The sequence below is a fragment of the Salarias fasciatus genome, chromosome 13 (assembly GCF_902148845.1).
Source record: "Salarias fasciatus chromosome 13, fSalaFa1.1, whole genome shotgun sequence".
Taxonomy (NCBI): domain Eukaryota; kingdom Metazoa; phylum Chordata; class Actinopteri; order Blenniiformes; family Blenniidae; genus Salarias; species Salarias fasciatus.
Window position 1 is genome coordinate 1870572 of NC_043757.1, and position 20550 is coordinate 1891121.

The following is a 20550-nucleotide window of genomic DNA, read 5'->3' on the forward strand; positions in this document are numbered from 1 at the left end:
CATCTCCAGAAATTAAGGCTCTTCATTCTGGACATTTTTTTTTTTTTTTTTTTTACAATTTTTTGAATCATGAAATGAAAAAAATTCTGTATCAGTAGTTATTTTATATAAAAAAAACTTGTTATCAATAGTCTAACAAAATATTCCCAAATACATTTTTCAAATAATTTAAACTTCAGTTTTTATAAAATTAACTGAATAAAAAAAACACTGAATAAAAAAAACTTCTCAAAGATAATCTAATTTTTTGAGATGCACCAATATAAAACATGTTGAAATTTGTCATTTAAATGTTTAAGTTATATTTTATTTAATTTGTCCTCTTATTTTCTGGCATTATTTTAATAAATACATATTCACACATTGTTATTTTTCTTCTTTCACTTCGGCCAGTGTTGGTTTTTTAAAATGTGCTTTATCATGAAGTTGACTTGAATAATCATTACATTTTTCATTTGAGATAGTTTGGTGTACAATTCTGCTTTTTAGATATAATTTTGTAGGGTAGTAAATAATTCATTTAAATAAATACAATATTTGTATAATTGTAATAACCATTCTGCAGAAGAAATGCAAAATTATAATTACAAAATAATATAATTGATCCTTTAGAAAATGACAGATTAAAAAATTAAAAAATGATAAGAATCCTACACGAATTGCATCCTGACAAAGAAAATAAATGTCTTTGTTTACCTACTTAATACGAGTAAAAAAAACACAATGTAATAATGGTGACTATTTTTAACTGATCATGGACTTTATGACAGCGCCATCTGGCGGTCATATCGTGGAACTACAACCACAAACTACACCGAAGAAAGTTTTTATTTATTAATTTCTTAATTTTTTTGGTACCAATAATTGTCTTTCTCTAAAGGAAACGGAGTAGACTTGCGCATTAAAGCCTCTAAAAGTGTAAAAGTCCGGGGTGCGCCATGTGATCCGGGCCGAGCCCCGGACAGAATGTCACCCGTCATCCGTGTCCTGTTCCCGGGTAAAGCGACACCTCCGCCCCCCAACGGAGGCGCGACACGTCGGCCTGCTGCCCCGCGGCGGGTTTCCCCCTCCGCTTCACTCCATCCCGACCGCCCGGAGGACGGACAGCCTCCGCCGGCCGCCGACATGCGCTCCGTGGCGGGGCTCGCTGCCATCGTGGCGGCCGCGACCGTCTACCTCTACCTGCTGTCCACGCACCTCCCGCCGCCGCCGGGGCGCCTCGTGCCGGGGTCAGAGCGCCTTTCCCCGGGGCCGCCGGAGGACCTTCCCCCCGGGTCAGAGCGCCTTTCCCCGGGGCCACCGGAGAGCCTCCCGCCGGGGTCAGAGCGCCTCCAGCCGGGGGGGCAGGACGCGGAGCCCCGGCAGTTCAGGTAAACATTACAGTTTTAACATTACATAACTGCGTTTAATTAGATTATATTACATAAGTTCATTCATTTTATGTTTTTATTTTTTTAAACGGTACAAACTAAAATATATATTATTTTCAAGACGTTTTCAAAGTCCGGACTAAATTATCTTTTTAAATTGTGCTCTACAGATAAAATTATCATTGAATACAATGCAAAATAAATAGTAGGTGTCATGTTCCTTATTCGCCTCATTTAAGCAGTGACATGTGATTTCAATCTAAATTTGAATGGCATAAACAATAAAACTATTTCTGTGTAATATTTATATTTTGAGGTCCATAAAACAAAATCAAACAAATGCTCTTAAAATATCAGAATATTTGTACAATCGGTTAATTTTTTTTCACCTAAGCCCAAACCTAAAAGCCTAAAAAATGATTATACTTTTTTTTATACTGTTTTAATACATTCCACTCTTCATCCAAGATGCCGATCATTCTGATCAGTTTTAAAGAAGAACTGTGTCACATTTCAAAGTCAGGAAACGACTTGGAAAAGCGGTGAATCACTGTCCGGTTATCAGCTGTCGTCACCGAGCCTCATAAAGTTCAACAGAAACATGAGAAACGCACACAAAGTGAACACAATGTGGTGCGTGGAGCCGCCCTGAGGCCTCCGTCCTCCTGGGTGGAGGAGGAATCACAGGTGACAGACGAAGCTTCCTGTGACTGGAGCCTCTGGGGTCACAAAGAACCCTGGGTAATAACGGCGTCTGTGGCCTGAAATACTGTGGTTTGATGAGCACTTTGCTTCTTCCTTCATCTTTCTCTAAGAGCGGCGTGGTCACATTACCCCCCAGTGTGTGTGTGTGTGTGTGTGTGTGTGTGTGTGTGTGTGTGTGTGTGTGTGTGTGTGTGTGTGTGTGTGTGTGTGCGTGTGCGCTTTCTAACTAGTATGTTGCAATGTGCCAGATGGGCGAGTGTGCGGTCGTCTTGAGATGATAGAATAACGCCGACCAAGACACTCTCAGGCCAAGTGCAGGAACTCTGCGTTCGTGTGTGTCTGACCTCATCCTGCTATACTCGTGGGGTCCTCATCCTGAACACACACTGACCCATGAGGACAGGGACGTTTCGAGGTGCAGTGAGGTTTATGGTTACTTAATTTGTGATTGAGGTTGGTTCGTGCACTGTAAGACATAAACCTGTGTTGGTGTTTTTGTTTTGAATGAAATGTGTGTGGGGCTCAAAAATAGGGTTTATATGACTGAATCTGACATGTGCACCACACACACACACACACACACACACACACACACACACACACACACACACACACACACACACACACACACACACACACACACACACACACACACACACACACACACACACACACACACACACACACACACACACACACACACACACAGTGATAAAGGTTGGGGTGGGGGTGGGGGGGCACGGGACTGCATTACGTCAATGAGAAGGCCCCACAAGGATAGCACTTTCATTGCGTGTGTGTGTGTGTGTCGTGCACATGTCAGATTCAGTCATATAAACGCTATTTCTGAGCCCCACACACAGGCTGGGTCAGGGTTAGATGCAGGGTAAATGCATTATGTCAATGAGTGTCCTCACAAGGATAGAAATACAAACGTGTGTGTGTGTGTGTGTGTGTGTGTGTCTGTAATCTAATCTCATGGTACATCATGCTGCTTCTTTGAACATTCATACATGAAGGAAGATGAATGTCTGAGTTAAAGACATATGAATGACCCTCCTTTCTTTTTTAAAATAATCTATTTTAAAACATTTATTACAATGTAACGTCAATAACTGCACAAAACAGGCAGTTTTTAGCTGTATCTTCATTTACTGGTGTAAACGGAGCTGATATCTGTGCTAAACAAGCAGATTTAATGTTTTAAAGTGAACATCGAGGCTAATCATTAGTTTTAAATACATTGTTGAGCAGCACAGTGGGTTTTGGGCTTTTTTTTTTTTAAACAATTTTTTCATAATTACTTGTCTTCATCTTAACAATTTTCACAATCGTGCATCTTAAAGATTTCTGCAGTGATTAAATGTGAATGAATGAGTGGATGTGGTGGTGAAAGGGTTAACTGTGTGTGGCGAGTTGAGACGTAAAGCCCCCTCTCCAGGAGGAGTCTCCATTACTTAATGCCCCCCCCCTCGCAGCTCGCTCGCCCCTCGCTCGCCCCCCGCCCCGGGAGTGTGTTATTTGTGTCTGTGCATGTGCAGAAACATGTTCCTCATGGGGGAATAAAAAGTGTCCACCTCCACACATTTCCCCTCCGAATACTGCAGCTTCATGTATCACGCAAGTGCTGACACATCATCCTCATCCTCGTCTTCATCAGTGTGTGTGTGTGTGTGTGTGTGTGTGTGTGTGTGTGTGTGTGGATAAGCGTACTTTTCCTTTCTCAGCTCCCTATTTCTGTCTTCAAATCACATGTATCCCGTTTCCTCCCACCTGCCTTAACTTGAGGTTTTTTTTCATGTCTGTTTTTCTCAATAAAGTTTTCCTTTAACTCGACCTTGAAAAGCACAAATTGACCTCTGACCTCACACTCCTCAGCTGGCTAAGACTCCGTCTACACGCCAACGTTTCAACTGTAACAAGCACTGTTTACGTGCTCAGTTTCAGCGAAGTGTTGCGTTCTCACGGCGACGTTTTGAAAACGATGCAGTTAGCATGCCGGGCCACTAGGCGGTGCTGTTTTAATCTCATAAAATCTGCTTCCTTTACACACACAGCCACCTTTCTCGGTCGCTTTGATCAGGGATCGACCGATCATCGGCTCATTTTGGCTCAGACGCAGCCTCCTCTCTCTGCCTGGAGTCGACTCTGCCTCCAGCATCGTCCCGCCCACAGCAGCGTCTGATTGGCTACACTCACAGACTGCAGGACTAACAGCCAATCAGCAGTGAAAGCTGCATGCACAGTGCCTGCACAGCCATGGATGCATGTGCATAGAGGAGAGGAGAAACGAGCTCTGGAGAGAAGAGAGCTCTCTCCTGACTGGCAGATCGATCATTAAAGGCTGAATTCTGCTTTCCAGACGAGACGCCGTAAAACTCAGTAAATCACAACATGCATCAAGAAAAAAAGTCAGCTTAATGCTAACTGATATGGGGAAACCCATTGACGTGCTAACAGTTAGCGCAATAGTTACGAAACTTGCTGGAACAAATTAAACTGAGCAAAATTTCACTGACTAAATCCAAAACACAAACGCTAATTATTTCAGTACTAACAGGCAGATATTTCCTTCAGTCAGAAAAAGATGAACAACGATGAAAAACTCTGAAAACTGCTGTCAGCCTTCAAAACACAAACAGGAAGTAGCTACCGAAGCCCCAGAGGCTTTGTACAATTAAAAAAATTGACACCAATATTTTCAGTTTTACTGGAAATTAATATCAGCTGTAAATATCGGTTATCTTTAAAGAGTGAACCACCACATCCGCTGCTATGAATGAATCCTTCTCGCACACGTGCTGAACGATTTACTACGGAGAAAAAACAGGAAACAGTGGTGAAGAAGAAATCACATTCAGTGGAAGAGAAGGAAAGCAGAGAAACGACCTAAACCGAGAGCAGCTACATGAAGCGGTCCAGGGTGAAGTGAGCCAGGTGGAAAACCCTGTCCGTTCAGACCGGGTCCACAGCTGTTCCTGTCTCTGTGTCTGTCCAGGCTGAAGTTCCCGTCGGATCTGGACGAACTGCGGGAGCTGGCAGAGACGCTCAAGTTTTACAAGCAGGAACATTACGGCTACGTTCTGCTGCTGTACTGCAGCGCCTACCTGTACAAGCAGTCCTTCGCCATACCTGGATCCTCCTTACTGGTGAGACGGGAGGAGCCGCCTCCCGGCTGCGCTCGGCTCCAGCAGCTCTCGGCATGCCTCACTGGATACGGTCGTTCGACCTCGTCCACCAGGCAGAAGAGACGTGACCGCAGACTGACAGACGCTGCGCTCTGCTCCTGCCTTCCAGAACATGCTGGCCGGGGCCATCTTCGGGCCCTGGGAGGGCCTCTTCCTGGCCTGCCTGCTGACCACGTCGGGCTCCACCTTCTGCTTCCTGCTGTCCAGAGCCTTTGGAAAACAGTACGTGGTTCACTTCTTCCCGGAGAAGGTGGCGCTGCTGCAGAGGAAGGTAGGCGCCGGAGCCCGGACAAGTCGCTGGGACTGCTCTAGAAGTCCCTTCTCCTCCTGACAGCTGAAGAACAGCTGTGAAGAGTTTTACTTTTTCTTACATTTTCCTAATTTCTGTTCCTTAACAATTCAGTACGTCATTCCTCTCTGTGGAGGATAGTTCTACATGTTTATGGCGCCTCTAAAGTCCTGTTCACACAACGTTTAGGTGAAAATGCATCATTTCAGGAAAGTTTTGCATTTGACTTGTGAAACGCTGAATAGCAAGTAGCATGAAGCAATGAAAGGCCACACGGACATTCATATGGACAGAACACCAAGTTGGGTTGTGACTGTCAACTCTAACACTAGTCCCGGAGAGTCTGGACTGGGACCAGGACCAGAACCAGGACAGTCTGGACTGGGAGTCATGACCCTCGGAAGAAAAGATTGTTCTTATTTTCCGTCTACTGAGCATGTGCAGAACTACTGCTTAAGACGGCCGTGGAGCGCAGGACCAGGAGCAGCGTTTTCCTCCGTGACAGAGTTGGAATCTTCTCAAAAAGTTCCACACAGAGCTGTGTAGTGAGGGTGACGTAACAGGCGCCATTTGTTTGGTCAGACAAGTGTTCAGTCGCGCATGTTTGAAGCCTCATATCACAAGTTCTGTATATTACTTGATGCTGTATTTCTCAAAAAGCTTATTTTACACCTAGTAAGTTAAACCTCGCTATGCGGCATGAGAGTCTGGATTTTACTCTATAGGAGCTTCAGACACCTCAACCGCATGATCAACAACTCTTCCTGAGCAGCATCCAGGCCTGCTGCCTCAGTTCCACGTTCTGATGGCGCCGATGTTTTACCACGGTCAGTAACGGCGGAAATAACCCGTACAGAGACAACTGCTGGAGTAAAACTGGCCGAACCCAACAGTCACCGTCACAACGGCTCTGGTTCCTTTTCTCAAAGTTGTGTTTTCAGTGACTCCGGGCACCGTTGTCGTGGAAACGGATTCCAAAACGGTTAAAAACTTTCCGTCAGAGTCGGAATGAATCAGCACGGACTGAAGTGAGAGATTAACAGAACAAAAACTCCATGTTCCACACCGAGTTTTGAAAACAAAAAGGGGAAATTGTAGCTTTTTAGTGCCAAAAAATCTAAAATCAACACCATAAAGAGCATAATTAACGAGTTTGGACTGACGATGGTAATTATTTTCACCTCTTTAAATTTCTGACTGCTTCCTTGACCTTCTCCTTGTTTTCCTGCCTCCTCTCTTCATTTTCCTCTCTCTCTCCCTCTCCCTCGCTCTCTCTGCTCGCCGTCAGGCGGAGGAGAACCGCAGCAGTTTGTTTTTCTTCCTCCTTTTCCTCCGATTCTTCCCAATGACTCCTAACTGGTTCCTAAACATCACCTGTCCTGTCCTCAACATCCCCATGCCCATTTTCTTCTCCTCCGTCTTCATCGGTGAGACCAAGCACGTGAAGGCCGGCCGAAGGGCGAGCCGGGTGCCGACTGGCTGAGCCTCCTCTCTCTCTCCCCTCAGGGTTGATCCCCTATAACTTCATCTGCGTCCGGACGGGCTCCATCCTGTCGGAGATCTCCTCCCTGGACGACATCTTCTCGTGGGGCACGCTGGCCCAGCTGCTGGCCATCGCCCTTGTGGCCCTGCTGCCCGGCGCGCTCATCAAGCGCTACGGCCACGCCCACCTGAAGGTGGACGGCCTGGACGGCGACGGCCGGGACCAGGCGGGGCGCCACCGGAAGAGGCGGTGACGGCGGGAGGAAGAGCGAGGACTTCCAGAGCTGAGCCGGAGGGAGGCGGGTCGGCCGGCAGGCGTGTGACCTTTCACCCGCTCCGGTCTTGTGATTTCAGTAAGGTCACACCGCGGCTCGCCGCCCGTTTGGAACGACCTGTTCTGAACTGGCCTCCTGATCGGGTTGCACCGCTTTCCCAACAACATCTCCGCTTTAAAACCTTAGAAATACTGAAAAAGACTGACCGTGTGACAGAAACACGCTCTGAAACCACGGAAATTAGATCAATGGGTGTAAAAGAAGCTACCTCTGAAGCACGAGGCTGCCTCTGTTCTGTCGTTCTGTCTTTAAAACGGGAGAAAATGCTGAACTGTAAAAATGCAGGCATTTTCCCAGTAATGGAAATAACAGAAGAGCTTATTTTCTGTAAGAGGTGCTTCAAAACCTCTAAATGTAACCAGAAAATCCCAATGAAAAGCAACAAATCCTCAAAAAAAAAAAAAAATTGACAAATTTACTAATTTAGTTTTACTGATTTTTATTTTTCTCTAAATAAGATTTTTTTCTGCAGCTTTTTCACACATTGAGTCTGAATTTTTGGCTGCATGCTGAACTTCCAGGTGTTTGTAAAAAGATATTAAGGAAATCAGAGTCAACAGAGACAGAACGGTACCGAGCTGTAGCAGCATTAAAGAACCTGGATCCTGCCATAAAAAGATACTTTAGCACCCTGAGCACGATGGAGAACTTTTATCTTACAGAATATTAGGAATTCTAGCTATTTTTTTATTAGGTGAATCACAGACTAACGGTGTTAAAAGCTCATTAAAGTCCATTTTCATGTTAGGGGTCCTTTAAAGCTTATTTTATAATTGTAATTAAGCTCTGAAAGGAAAACGCTCCCTCCTGAACCCGGGCCAGACCCGGTCCTCCCTGAACCCGGGCCAGGCCCGGTCCTCCCTGAACCCGGGCCAGACCCGGTCCTCCCTGAACCCGGGCCAGGCCCGGTCCTCCCTGAACCCGGGCCAGACCCGGTCCTCCCTGAACCCGGGCCAGACCCGGTCCACACTCTGAAACCTCAGCAGAACTCGGTGGAAATGTGATTTCCCCCATCGGACACGGAGTGTCTTCCAGCTGCAGTGAGTCTTTCCAGATCAATCAGCTCCCAAACAGGGTCTTGAGTCCAAACGTGAACCGTGTCGCTGTAGAGCACTCTGAAACTACCTTCACTCTTCAGGCCTGAAAACTCTTGTTAGGATTTTGTGTAACGTTTCTTTTAAACGTGACTTTTATATAAGCGTGCTCTGACTTTCCAAGCCGAGCAGAGTCTTTAGAGAATAGTCTTAAAACCTGCGGTGCTGATCGTCTGCTGCTGAAATCTCAGCCTGACAACAAAATAACTGTTTCTATGAATCTGGATTTCTGTGATAGTTTACAAAGATTGGATCACTTCCATCTCCGGGACGAGAGCCTCTATTTTTATACACATGCTGTGTTTTTCCAGGAGTCCAGTCGACAAACACTCAAATGTCAAACTGATTATTTGGATGGCTGTTCTTAAAGATACACAGGTCCGTACAACCAGTCTTATTAACGCAGTGACGGGTGTTTGTGTGTGTGTGTGTGTGTGTGTGTGTGTGTGTGGTTTTCAGCTCTGAACCACGGCGGCCCAGAAGGGTCACCGTGACGCGGAGGACACGGTGGACGTGAGCAGTGGACCGTCTCAGTGGACCAGCTTTTGGGGACGTTTCGGAATCTTTCGGAAAAGATCCTTTTTTCCCCCCGTTTCCATGGAGACGGGGCATGTTGGCCATGGGAGTCGTTCTCAAAAAGTTGCGTTTTCAGTAACTCCGAGCGCCGTTGCTGTCCCGGTCCTGGGACAACGGTCAAAGGTCATCGGGAGGAACCGGACCTTCAGGTCAACATGGGATCTGGAAACTTGAGAACATTTATCACCATGTTCCTCTGAGATAGTTCAGTTAACGGTCACTACACCTGGTTTTTGGTCTTTTCAGTCAAGCAGGCTTTATCCCTTTAAGGAGCTCCGGCGCTGCGCTTCACGCAGGTAGAGAAGACGGTAAAAGCGTCAGAGTGTCGCCTGAACCTAAAGTTGATCACAGGAAGCTTTAGGAGGCCCCGAGGTCGACCAACTGCTGGACGCGATGGTCCGGGGGAGAGTTTGGGCTGAGGGGAGAAGCTCTGGCTGAGGATGTCTGAGCTCTGAGCTCTTCATGCTGCCACGGCGCCCCCATGTGGACGAAAGCACGTTCATCCGATGCGGCGCCGCGTCGGCCTCCTGGTCCACTGAAACGGTTCGCCGCTCGCTCACTTCCATCGATCCGTCCGTGAGGAGCTCGGCTCAGTGGGTCTGATCCCAGATCTCACTCCTCATGCAAAGCATGCTGGGACTGCAGGAGCCGTATGAGTCGCAGAACTTCAGGCTCAGGAGAGATTTCTGCTCAGCTGTTCTTTGACCAAGTCGATTAAAAAAACGTGGAATTTCCCTATGTGATTGGGAGTAAAACCTGCTGTTGTGCCTGAGCTGCAATAAAGTCGATGATTCCTCCTCGCTGTTGGAGCTCCTGGTTTATGGTGTGGTGAACACGCAGGACGAGTGACAGAGTGAACGCTTCCGGATCTCGGATGCAAGTCGTGTTTTATTTGTGCCTTCGCTGGTTCACACAGTCTGAAGCGTCACAGCTCCACCGATTCTCTCCGACACGGTCACACCTCATCACACACACACACACACACACACACACAACATAGAAAATACATTTTGCTCATGCAGACACACACACACACACACACACGTATTCACAGTGGCTGAGAAATAAGTCACATGGTACTCGGGTGGGGACAGAAACGTGGAGACACACACCTTACTCATTAAGTGCGACTCAACGAAACACTGAACCTTCCACACACAGTGAAAGTTGCCGACTCCACCGGTCTGGAGGCATTTTGTGCAAATATCTCCAGACGTCCAACTTCAACACACTGTAAACTTCAACCAGCAGCGTCGGGACCGCCGAGGACCGCCGGTCAGCGCTGTGGACAGGAGACGGCGAGCTGACCGGACACAAGCCGAGTCAGGAGTGTGGTGTCGGTGTGTGTTCGTGTTGAGTGACGGGTGTGTTTCCTGCACGGCCAACACTCTGGAATCCACCCATCCTGCAGTGAGAGGACATCAGCATGGACAGCGTCTCCAGGAGAGGAGCGTCCACAGACGATGGAGGACGTCCGTCGGTCGGCGGCGAGCGGAAATCCGCCGTCGTGCAAGTGAGTGGTACTTCCACTGATCGGAAGATCTGGCGTGCAAAAAAGTAACGGGCCGAGAGAAAACCCGGCCCGGGAAACGTAACGCAACGATGAAAGACAAGCAGGGCTTTCAGCCAGTAATCCACCGGTGAAGGTAATCCAGAACGTCTTCAGGGGAAATGTCAAACATTGAAACGTGGATCCCACGTGTCCTGATCCGGTTTGAACCGGATCATCACTGTTCCAGTGTCAGTCCTTTATTTTTTGTGTTTGTATCAGGTGAGTCTGAATTGGCTCATCTGAGGGAAGCATGCAGTGAATCCAGCGGCCCCGCCCACCCGACCTCCACCCACCAAGGCACTGTCACGCCTACGTCCGCACGGCGCCGTCTTCTGTGAAGCAGTACAGCAGGGCGGGCTCGTCCCCGAAGCCCGGCCCCCCGCCCTCCAGGCGCTGTATGACTCCGCCCCGCTGCAGCCGGAGGCCGTAGACCAGGGCGCCGTCTCGCCCGGAGCACAGGCCCCGCTCCACCAGCCAGGCCACCAGGTCGCCGCCTCGAAACGCCAGCTGCTGGGGGGCGGCGGGAGGGGGCGGATGGGCGGGGCCAGACTGGATGGGAGGGGGCGGGCTGCGCTCGGGGTGAGACGGGTCGCGGTTCAGGTCAAGTCGTCCCTGAAGATCCTGATCTGTGTGCGGCCAGCAGGGAGGGGGGCGCCGCAGAGCTCCACCCACCCCCTCCTCCTCCTCCTCCTCCTCCTCCTCCACTCCTCCGTCACACCTGTCGCTATCAGAGGAAGGATTCACCTGTCGGAGCGTTCACACTTTCCCCCGAGCCACTAGGGGGCGGCGTCCCGAAAGCAGAGCACAGGTGGAGGAAAAGCAGCGGGAAAGAAGAGAGGAAGCGAGAAGCAGATTAATGAAGAGAAGGAAGGCAAAAGAAGAGGGGCGGTCATGCAGAAAACAACTACCGGAAAACAACGGCCAGAAACAGCGACCAGGAAACAACTACACAGTTCCCGGGAAACAACTACTACTGGAAACAGCTACCGGGAAACCAACTACCAGAAACCTAAACCAACTACCGCCAAACGGCTCTGCCACTTTCACGCCTTGTCACCTGTCAGCCGAGCGGCGGAACACGGCGAGCTCAGTCCGTCGCTCTACAGAACTCAGGGATGCAAAACTCAGAGTGGCGAGACGGTCGGTGCAGATTTCCTTTATGTGAAGTTCAATTTCTAATCCAGTTCATTTATTTGTTCCCTGTTGAAACAAATCCTAGTTTTAGTTTTTCTTCTACAAGGAAAAGTGAACCTGCCTCAGGCGGAGCCTTCCGGTTGGTTCCTGCAGCGAACTCGGTAAAATAAAGCTTCATTTGACAGTATTTTCTCGTCTTATATCAGATACAAGACGAGAAAACACAGAATTGGATTAGACAGAAATAAGAAGAGATTTCAATCACAATTTATTTGGAAAATTGGAGAATAAATGAGGCTTTAGCAAGCAGCGAACAGTTAGTCCTTTTAAAAAGCAGCACCAGGGCATCGTTTGTGTGGAGCGTTGGAAAAGAGGCAAAGAAAAATCAATTCTCTTCTGACATAAATTCGACATGCAGCGTTTTATTGGCGATGTCGCAGAGAACGGCAGCAGAGCGGCGTTCAGAGAGACGGTTAATAACCAGACGGAATGAAAAGAAAAGATTCAGACCAAAATACCAAAATAAAGGGGAAAAAATCATCAAGCTTAAAATTATTTGAAGGAAAAATGAAGTGAAAGTAAAACATTACATTTCAATAATCAGCAACTCCTTATAGAAGATTATACTGGCTTATTTCACTAAATAAATTACTATTTTCACTGTATAAATTACATATCTCAGCTCATCATACCTGCTGATTTCACTTTATTTGTGGCATTTATGGATTGATATCTTTATCATGTGGAGCAGAACCGGGTTCTGAGGTCTGCAGATAGATAATCAGATGATGACTTCTACAACGCGCCGCTGGACGGAACCTCAGCCGCTGCATTAATCTGGTTTGAACCCGACTAGCTGGACGGGAGCGGCTCAGGTTCGACGGGTCGTTCTGAGTGTGAGCATCTGAAAAGGGCCTGTGGGGTTCCTCAGGGCTCCCGCCTTGGGCCTTTTTCATTTTGATCTCTCACCTGCGCGTGTGCACGATGTCCTGGACACACTGCTCCTTGTGGTAGCGGACGAACTGCGTGCAGGTGAGCCGGACCTCCTCGGGCCCCCCCGCGGGACTCAGATCCTCGCCGTGGCGGCCCTGCAGCAGACCCAGGAGCCTGCAGGAGGCGAGGCGGGTTTCATTTACTCCACCCGGTGGGATGAAGACAGCCGGGAAAAGGCTCAACTCACCTCTTCTTGAACGGGTAGACGACGAGGTGTCGGTCCAGGCCGAAGACCCCGAAGGACAAGAAACCCTGGGAAACACGGGAGCCGTGAGAAACACCACGGTGACCGAGATCATCCGGGAGGCGAGCGGCTACCTGTCCATAGTTCGCCACGGCGCAGAAGAACTGCAGCTCCAGGTAGAGTCTTCCCGGGTCCTTGTTGAAGAGCCACCACAGGCAGCTGGACAGGTTCTGGAAAGGAGAGAAGACGACCGTCGGTCAGCGGGAGTCTTCATCCTTCATCCGACAAAACGCAGAGATTTTTCTTTTAAACTTTCAGATATCAAGTATTTCAAGGAGCTCGTTGGCCGATCAATAACATCTATTCTCGCCACTCTGGAAGGAGCAGCCGTCCGTTACCGCCAGCAGGCTGACGATGAGCAGCAGGCACAGCAGGACGTATCGGATCGTGCGGTTCTCCTCGGGGGGCGGGGGTCCGGGCGGGGGCAGGTTGAGGGGCTGCTCCGAGGAGGGGGAGGAGCTCTGCGGCCGGCCCTCGGACGGCGGCGCCCCGCTGTGGCCTGGATGGGGAACACAGAGAGGACACCCTCCAGACAGACGTTCTCCAGCGTTCAAACGGGGCTGCGGGTGCGGCGGTCTGCGACCTGCGCCGGGCCGGTGCTCCCGCTGCGTGCTCGCCATGATGTCGGGGATGGTCTGGAGCGGAGAGAAGCCGTGGAGGTCTGCAGAGCGACGCCACACAGAGCCGTCAGCACAGCAGGGGAGACAGCGCCTGACCCGAACCCTCTGAACCCCGACCCTCTGAACCCCGACCCTCTGAACCCCGACCCTCTGAACCCCGACCCTCAGACCACCTGAGTTGATGCTGCCGGACGGGGAGAGGGCCGCCAAGTCCGCCATGTCCGCCTGCTGCTGCTGCGGCTCCTCCAGACCAGCGGGGGGCCTCGGCTCGTCGCCCAGCCCCGTCACCGCCGCCCGGCTCAGGGCCTGGTAGCCACTCTGATCCGCCTCGCCCTGGCTCAGGCCCATCAGGGAGACGGCGCCCAGCAGCAGGCTGACCGCCAGCACCGCCGCGCTGCTGATTATCTGCGGCGAGACGGAGGATTTAACGCAAGTTGGCCATAAAGACACAGATGATACAGGCATCGGCGAGACGTGGCCGAGCAGCGACCTGCATCCTGCCGTAGAAGAAGGCCGAGTCCATGGTGTCGGTCCGTTCGCCCGATATCAGCAGACCTCCCACCATCAGGAAGGGAACGCTGCACACACACCAGAACACACAAACACACACACGCCTCATGCTCGTGAGTCTGACGACAATCATTAATTTACTCAATGACGCAGAACGGGACCTTTTGGCCGACTCACCCCCAACCCAGAACCAAGAAGACCTCTGCCCTGAGCCTCAGCAGGTCGTCTCTGCTGGTCAGAGCCAGGCACAGCGGGATCAACCCTGGGAACGCAGAGAGGGGAACCGCTGAGGACAGAACGCTCAGCTCAGAGCTCTGAAGAACCGAACCGAACCGAGCCGTACCGGTCCAGATGTAGGTGCTGTACAGCGAGCCGTACAGGACGGTGAAGGACAGCGTTTTGGCCAGCAGGTTGGTGGAAACGTTCCAGGAGATCATCCCGACGCAGACGAGGAGCTGCGGAGGGAGGCGGCCCATCAGTGGAGTAGAGTGTTACTGTATTAATCCCAGACTGGGAAATTCTGCTGTTACAACATCATCAGATAGCAAATATATATATATATATATATATACATGCCCATATACACAAACTCATATATGCATAAATACACACACACACAAAGAGTTCAGCCAAAAGAGTAAAATTAAGGACATGAGAAATGTTGTTGAATAAAAGATATGAGAAGTGTGCTGAGCGGGATAAAAAAAAATAAGGAATGCTAGGATAATAAATATTATCATCATTATCCAGAAGATGGATACAGGTGAAGAATAGAGGGAAGAATGGAGGGAGGAGATGGGAAGAGTTTTCACACCGACCTGAGCCACGAAGAGGTTCAGGACGAAGACGTGAGGAAGACTGCTGCATTTCCTGCCGAGGATCGTCACGGCGACGGTCCACACCTGAGAGAGAGCGGCCGGGTTCACCTGGACTGCCGTGGGGATTAACTCCAGCCCCTCCTCCACCCCCCCCCCACTCACCAGCGCCACCAGGCTGACGATGCTGATGTTGAAGCTGACGTTCTCCAGCTCCGTCAGCAGGGGGGTGGGGTCCATCTGGGGGATGGTCAGCAGCCAGGCGGAGACGTACATGATGGGCGCCGACAGCAGCGTGCTGATCACCATCCCCGCCGCCACCTGCAGGACGACCGGGTCAGCGGACGGCGGCGCGATCCAGCGAGGGGGCGGGGCTCGGAGTCAGACACTCACCACCTCCAGCTCCATGGCGTAGTGGGCGGCGTAGATGGCCACGCTGGGCGCCGTGGGGAACACGCCGTACAGGAAGGCGAAGTTGGACAGGCTGCTGTGGTTGGTGTTGGTGCTGTTGACGCCCACGTCCAGGACGTTCACCATCGTCTTACACACCACCGGCATCAGCAGGCTGCCAAGAGACGGAGCAAACCGACGCGCTTTTACTCTGAAAATCCCCCAGAGCTCTGAGACGGCTGAGACGAAGCGGTTTCCACTCACAGTTTGGCGGTGATGAGTAAAATCAAGGCCACGCCGGTGTCGCGGGTCAGTTTCCCCATCTGGCCCACCTGAAGGAGAAGCGCCAAGAAGTGAGACCGACCAGGACCCAGCAACCGGGGTTCTCCGGTTCCGTGTCGCTGCCCGGACACTTGAGAGCAGGGGTGTTCAACCTGCGGCTCTGGAGCCACATGTGGCTCTTCAGTCCCTCTGTAGCGGCTCCATGAAGCCTTCACCACGACATACCTGAATAAACATTCAACTTATTTTTGAATTATATGATTTGTCACTCTTGGTTCAAAAGGGATGCAAAAAAAAGTTCCAGTAAAATTGGAAAAAATGGCAAAAACCACAAGAAATGGAGAAAAAAATGACAGAAAAGCTTAAAAAACTTGATTTGTCTCCAATTTCTAACATAAGAAAATGAAACATGGCAGAAAAAAGCGTAGAAAACTGTTTAAAAAGAGGTCAAATGGATAAAACACCTAAAATTTCAAAACTGTCAACAAAAAAGCTTGAAAAGAACAAAACTGTTAAAATCAGGTACAAAAATAGGTTCAATGTAATAAAATGTTCACTGTTCACTGGAGTCAGTGTTTTAACCAGACCCGTCGCCCGACATCAGTCTCAGGGGGGCATATCAAGTGTATTGGGGGGCACAAATGTGCGTTCAATGGGGTGGGGGCGGGTGGGGGGGGGGGTCCGCATGTAGCGTCGGAGCGAGAATGGTGCGGTGAATGCTCGTGCTAATATATTTTGGGGGATTTCGTTTGAGGGGGCACGACATTTATTTGCGGGGGCCAGGCCCCCTCTCGCCCCCGCGTAGACCCGGCCCTGGTTTTAACAGTGAATCAAGCAGCCGAGGTTGTTTTAAAACTGCATGTTTTTCCGGCTCTTCCTCCACTTCCTCGCTTGTCGGCCGCAGTAAGCAGAGAGAATCGACTCGCAGCGCACTGAATCGCGTCCTGACTAGAACAGGGTCGTTCTTCACTCCGCGGCGCAGCGCTAGCTTTCAGTGGAGTACAGGCTAACATGGTGTTGCAAGGGAAAATCCATCAGTTTTGCTCTTCTGAAGAAAATTTTTCTTCATTGATTCATCTCTTTGATTCTTTACTTGCAGTGGGAAAACGTCTCGAGGTTCTGCCCTCCCTCTGCTTTAGTGAGCGACCAAGCCACTCCCCTTTGATTGTGCACGCTCATTACCCGTGGAGTGAAAATGAGAGCCTCTGAGTCCTACAGCATCCTCCATGTTGATCTGTTCACGGTGGATGTTCAGCAGACAGTGGATATATCCGAGGTGAGCGCGGCAGCTGCTGTGTAGCTAACTCTCCTCTGCTGGGCGAGTGGCCGTGCTCTCTGGCGTTGATTGACATCACAACAAGGTGGAAGCTCGAAATCTATTGGCTGAAGCTGACCGGCGCTTTTTCGGATAACATGGGGGTCTATGAGACGAAGGCGGGGCTCATAAATAAATGTTTATATTGCTTTATGCTGATATTATATTATAGTATCGAACCAGACTGACACATTTAAAGGTGCATTAAGGAGTTTGCACGTTTTATCCGAAACAGCGCCCCCTGCAGGCCTTGGGCGTAATGCAGCTTAGTGAAAAACTTGTGCCTGTGGCTCGTGTGCACGGAAGACAGGAACTCCTTCCTCGCTCGTTTAGTAGCGCTCAAGTAAGATGTCAGTTTCTTCTGCCTGGTGGAGTCTGTGTGGAGCTGTGGCAGTGCTAGAAGCCAGTCTGTTCTGACTTTCTGGAAGCTCCTGCTCAGTTGTTGCTCACTAAGCATCTGGCGGAGTAATGGTGGACAAAATGACACTTAACCAGAAAGAGCGTGCATTACATCATTCCTTTCAAATTCTCCCCAAAAAAACTCTGGTGCCGGACCGGCACTGCGACTTTCAAGTGACAATTTAGCGCTGTTAGAGGTACTTGTAATGAATATGTCAGGGCACATTGTACACATCATTAAAGATGTGTAACATATTTATGGTGGAAAATAAGTATTTTTAAGGTTGTAAAACTCCTTAATGCACCTTTAAGCTCTGTTGAAAAATGAAACATACATTGGAAACAATGGAAACTCCGGACACGAGCTTTAAGAAGACATGAGGATGAGATGACTGGCTTTAAAGAAAACTACATTTTTAAGGTGTTATTTTTGCATTTTCTACACAGTCAAAGCTTCTGAAACGAAAGTTCAAAGGTAAAAGAAAATGAGACTCAGATGTGACGGGCACTTGAGGAAACATAGCTCCAACTATAGTTTCTAGTTATCACCATTAGACTTTTTCTCATGGTCTGGCGTTAAAGCCAACTCAAAAAAACCCAGAAAAAAATCATCAGAATTGAAGAATCGCATTTTAAATCAACTCAGCAGCCAAAAAATCTTTAAAAATTGAATCAGGACAGAAGCACATCGTCCCAAATCTATTCTTTACTGCTGTTCCTTTGGAGGTATATAGTTCTTGTAAATCGAATTTTTCAGATGCTGTAAGAATCTTAACTTCCTTCAGAAAAAAGCAGAATGTGGAGCCTCACCATGGTGAGGCCGAGGTAGAACAGGGCCGCGCCTCCGAACGAGTTGGCCAGGCCGTCGATGAACTCGGACAGCACGGCGGGGATCTGCTGCTCCAGGGCGAAGTGCGACACGATGCCCACCACCACCATGAAGACGATGGGGTTCTTCATCACCTGCAGGACGACCACGCCCAGGATGCCCAGCGTGCTGTGCTGCGCGTCGCCCCGGTCCTTCCAGCGCTGCACCTCGCACAGCGCGAAGCCGATGGGGTTCAGCAGCATGAGGGAGACCGGCGCCACCAGGTAGACGTACTGCAGGTACTCCGGGTACGTGTTCCTGTACAGGGCGTCCACTGCAGGACAGACGGAGACAAAAAAGACTCACCGAAAGCTCCGGTTTATGTTTCATCCTCCTCTGAGTGCGGACGTTACCGATGGGGTATCCCAGGGCGAAGTCGTTGCTCTGGGTGGCGAAGATGGCGTACAGACCGGCCTTGCTGTATCTGCTTTTAGGGAGAATGACGCCCAGCGTGACCACGCAGACCACCACGAACACGGCCACCTGCGGGGGGGGGAGGGGTTAGTGAGTTCACTCACACCAATTTACCAACTCATCCATCTGTTCTGAGATCCCGCTCGGATCGGCACCTTGGCGATGAGGATGCTCCAGAGGAACACCCACTTCACGTTCTCGAAGTCCAGCAGCACCATGTTCTTGAAGAGCAGCGCCGGAAGAGCGAACTTGGACACGAAGTTCCCCAAACCCTTGGCCTGGCTCTCCGTGATGATGTCCGCCCTGCAGGGGGAAGCAGCCGGACTGAAACACGTCAGGATGTAAGACAGGGGCACGTGGGAAACTGAGATTCCTGAGATTCATTCGACCATAAACAGCTGTGGTGCCGGTCCGGGTGAGGCTGGGATTACATGGATCACTTCGACCCTGTAAAGCGCTTTGTGAGCTACTCCAATGGTGGAAAAACACCATGTACATGGAATATCCACTGACCAACCGCTGTCTGGTCCCCAGAACTACAAGAGAGAGGGAGGAGGAGGAGGACAGGTGAGCCGCACCTGCCAGCGATGTATCCACACAGGATGATGCCGAAGCACTCCAGCAGGGCCGGGAACAGCTTATCGATGGACATGTGGGGCCCCGCCGGGGAGCCGGCCGGGGGCCCGTGGGAGATGTTCTTCCCGTGGATCAGCACGAAGCTGCTGACCGTCTCCATGGTGCAGAGGAGGAGGGCCTGCAGGGAGGACGGATGGACGGATGGAGACAGACACAGGGGACACTGAGAAGAGAGCAAAGAGACACGATGTGATTTCCAGCAGAATAACAACAAACTGCGCTCCAATCTCTCTTTAATTAAAGATTCATCCATCATGACACAGAACAGACCCTGATTTGCGGCTCGATATCACGGAAGAAGCACCTGCACAGCTGTTTGCGCGCGTCAGCCGCATGAACTCCCTGATAAACAGCTGATTTCTACGATCTTTAAACACATTAAAGTGGAGGAAACGCGGTGAGTTGAGGAGCTAACGGCGAGCACCGCTAGCATGAATGCAACTCAATAACAGAGCCCGGGGCGCGGTGACCTCTATCTAACACACCCACGGTGATGCTAACACACAGAACGACTCGCCGGGGAGTTAAATTGAAAGGCTGCCTACCTTATAGGATCATATTTATCCGGAAAAAGAGCCGATAAATGTTGAGTTTTCGTGGCTGTTTACGCCGCAGTCTCACAGCTGCACGGCAGCGACGCCCTCAGATGTGATTGACAGGCGAGGCAGCCAATCAGCGCTCAGAGCTTCATCCAATTCGAAATGTGATTGGATGAAAAACATGCTGTATCATAACATCAGGAGGGGATCTGATGGAATAATAACAATTATACTCGAAATAAATATCAACGTATCAAATTCGTTCTCTAAAAAAGATCATTTTAAATCACTACGACAGAGTGGAATCAGTTTTTTATGGTTTACTCTGCTAGAAGGCTTGGAAATCAACAAATACATGTTTAATCAGATATTTCGTTTAAGTAAAATAATGTTAACTTATCAAATTCACCTTTTCGTATCTTATCTGGGAAAAAAGATTTAGAGAAATCTCTCATATGTTTTCTTGATTTATATAAAAGGAAGACCATACTGCACAGCTTTATTTTACCAAATTTGTTCTCCTACTTTTATTTATACTCTAAACTTACATATTAATTTTATAAGCTTCAGTTTGTCTTTCTCTATTTTTTTCAACATTTTAATATTTCATTTTGTCTAGTTTTCGTGCAATTTTTTAAATACATTTTTCTCAAGCTTCACTCTTTTTTTTATCCTGTTCATCATAAAGCATTATGTTTTTCTTTTCATGTATTCATTGTGCTCTATTTATTATTCTATTCTTTGTGGAGTGGCCCATTAATAGATCTCTCCTCTGGAATTGATAAAGTTTTTTTGTATTC

At 49.3% G+C, this 20550-nt stretch overlaps 2 protein-coding genes across 2 annotated transcripts; one reads left to right on the forward strand and one right to left on the reverse strand.

Annotated features, from left to right (window-relative positions):
- Positions 1-993: 993 nt before the first annotated feature.
- LOC115399093 (transmembrane protein 41A-B-like) lies at positions 994-7288 on the forward strand. Its single transcript, XM_030106285.1, has 5 exons — positions 994-1370; positions 5074-5224; positions 5373-5534; positions 6841-6979; positions 7059-7288. Exons 1-5 carry the CDS (start codon positions 1126-1128, stop codon positions 7286-7288), a joined length of 927 nt encoding a protein of 308 aa, XP_029962145.1. The 5' UTR covers positions 994-1125.
- A 3989-nt stretch (positions 7289-11277) lies between these two features.
- On the reverse strand, positions 11278-19860 carry gpr155b (G protein-coupled receptor 155b). Its single transcript, XM_030106279.1, has 19 exons — positions 19757-19860; positions 19154-19374; positions 18731-18878; positions 18515-18644; positions 18104-18435; positions 15562-15629; positions 15301-15472; positions 15073-15228; positions 14911-14994; positions 14436-14547; positions 14270-14354; positions 14073-14160; positions 13756-13987; positions 13546-13623; positions 13301-13461; positions 13037-13132; positions 12906-12970; positions 12695-12832; positions 11278-11367 (listed from the first exon to the last, which is right to left on the reverse strand). The coding sequence occupies exons 2-19, from the start codon at positions 19309-19311 to the stop codon at positions 11319-11321; spliced, it is 2352 nt and encodes a 783-aa protein (XP_029962139.1). The 5' UTR covers positions 19312-19374; positions 19757-19860; the 3' UTR covers positions 11278-11318.
- Between the last annotated feature and the right edge of the window lie 690 nt (positions 19861-20550).

What these genes read in the sequence shown, in the direction of transcription:
- LOC115399093 (XM_030106285.1), top strand. Translation starts at nt 1,126, where the DNA reads ATGCGCTCCGTGGCGGGGCTCGCTGCCATCGTGGCGGCCGCGACCGTC. An exon ending in TACCTGGATCCTCCTTACTG is followed by an intron (nt 5,225 to 5,372) that starts GTGAGACGGGAG and finishes CCTGCCTTCCAG; the next exon opens with AACATGCTGGCCGGGGCCAT. An exon ending in CTTCTCCTCCGTCTTCATCG is followed by an intron (nt 6,980 to 7,058) that starts GTGAGACCAAGC and finishes CTCTCCCCTCAG; the next exon opens with GGTTGATCCCCTATAACTTC.
- gpr155b (XM_030106279.1), bottom strand. Translation starts at nt 19,311, where the DNA reads ATGGAGACGGTCAGCAGCTTCGTGCTGATCCACGGGAAGAACATCTCC. An exon ending in TCTTCTACGGCAGGATGCAG is followed by an intron (nt 13,988 to 14,072) that starts GTCGCTGCTCGG and finishes GTCTCGCCGCAG; the next exon opens with ATAATCAGCAGCGCGGCGGT. An exon ending in GGAGCACCGGCCCGGCGCAG is followed by an intron (nt 13,462 to 13,545) that starts GTCGCAGACCGC and finishes TTCCCCATCCAG; the next exon opens with GCCACAGCGGGGCGCCGCCG.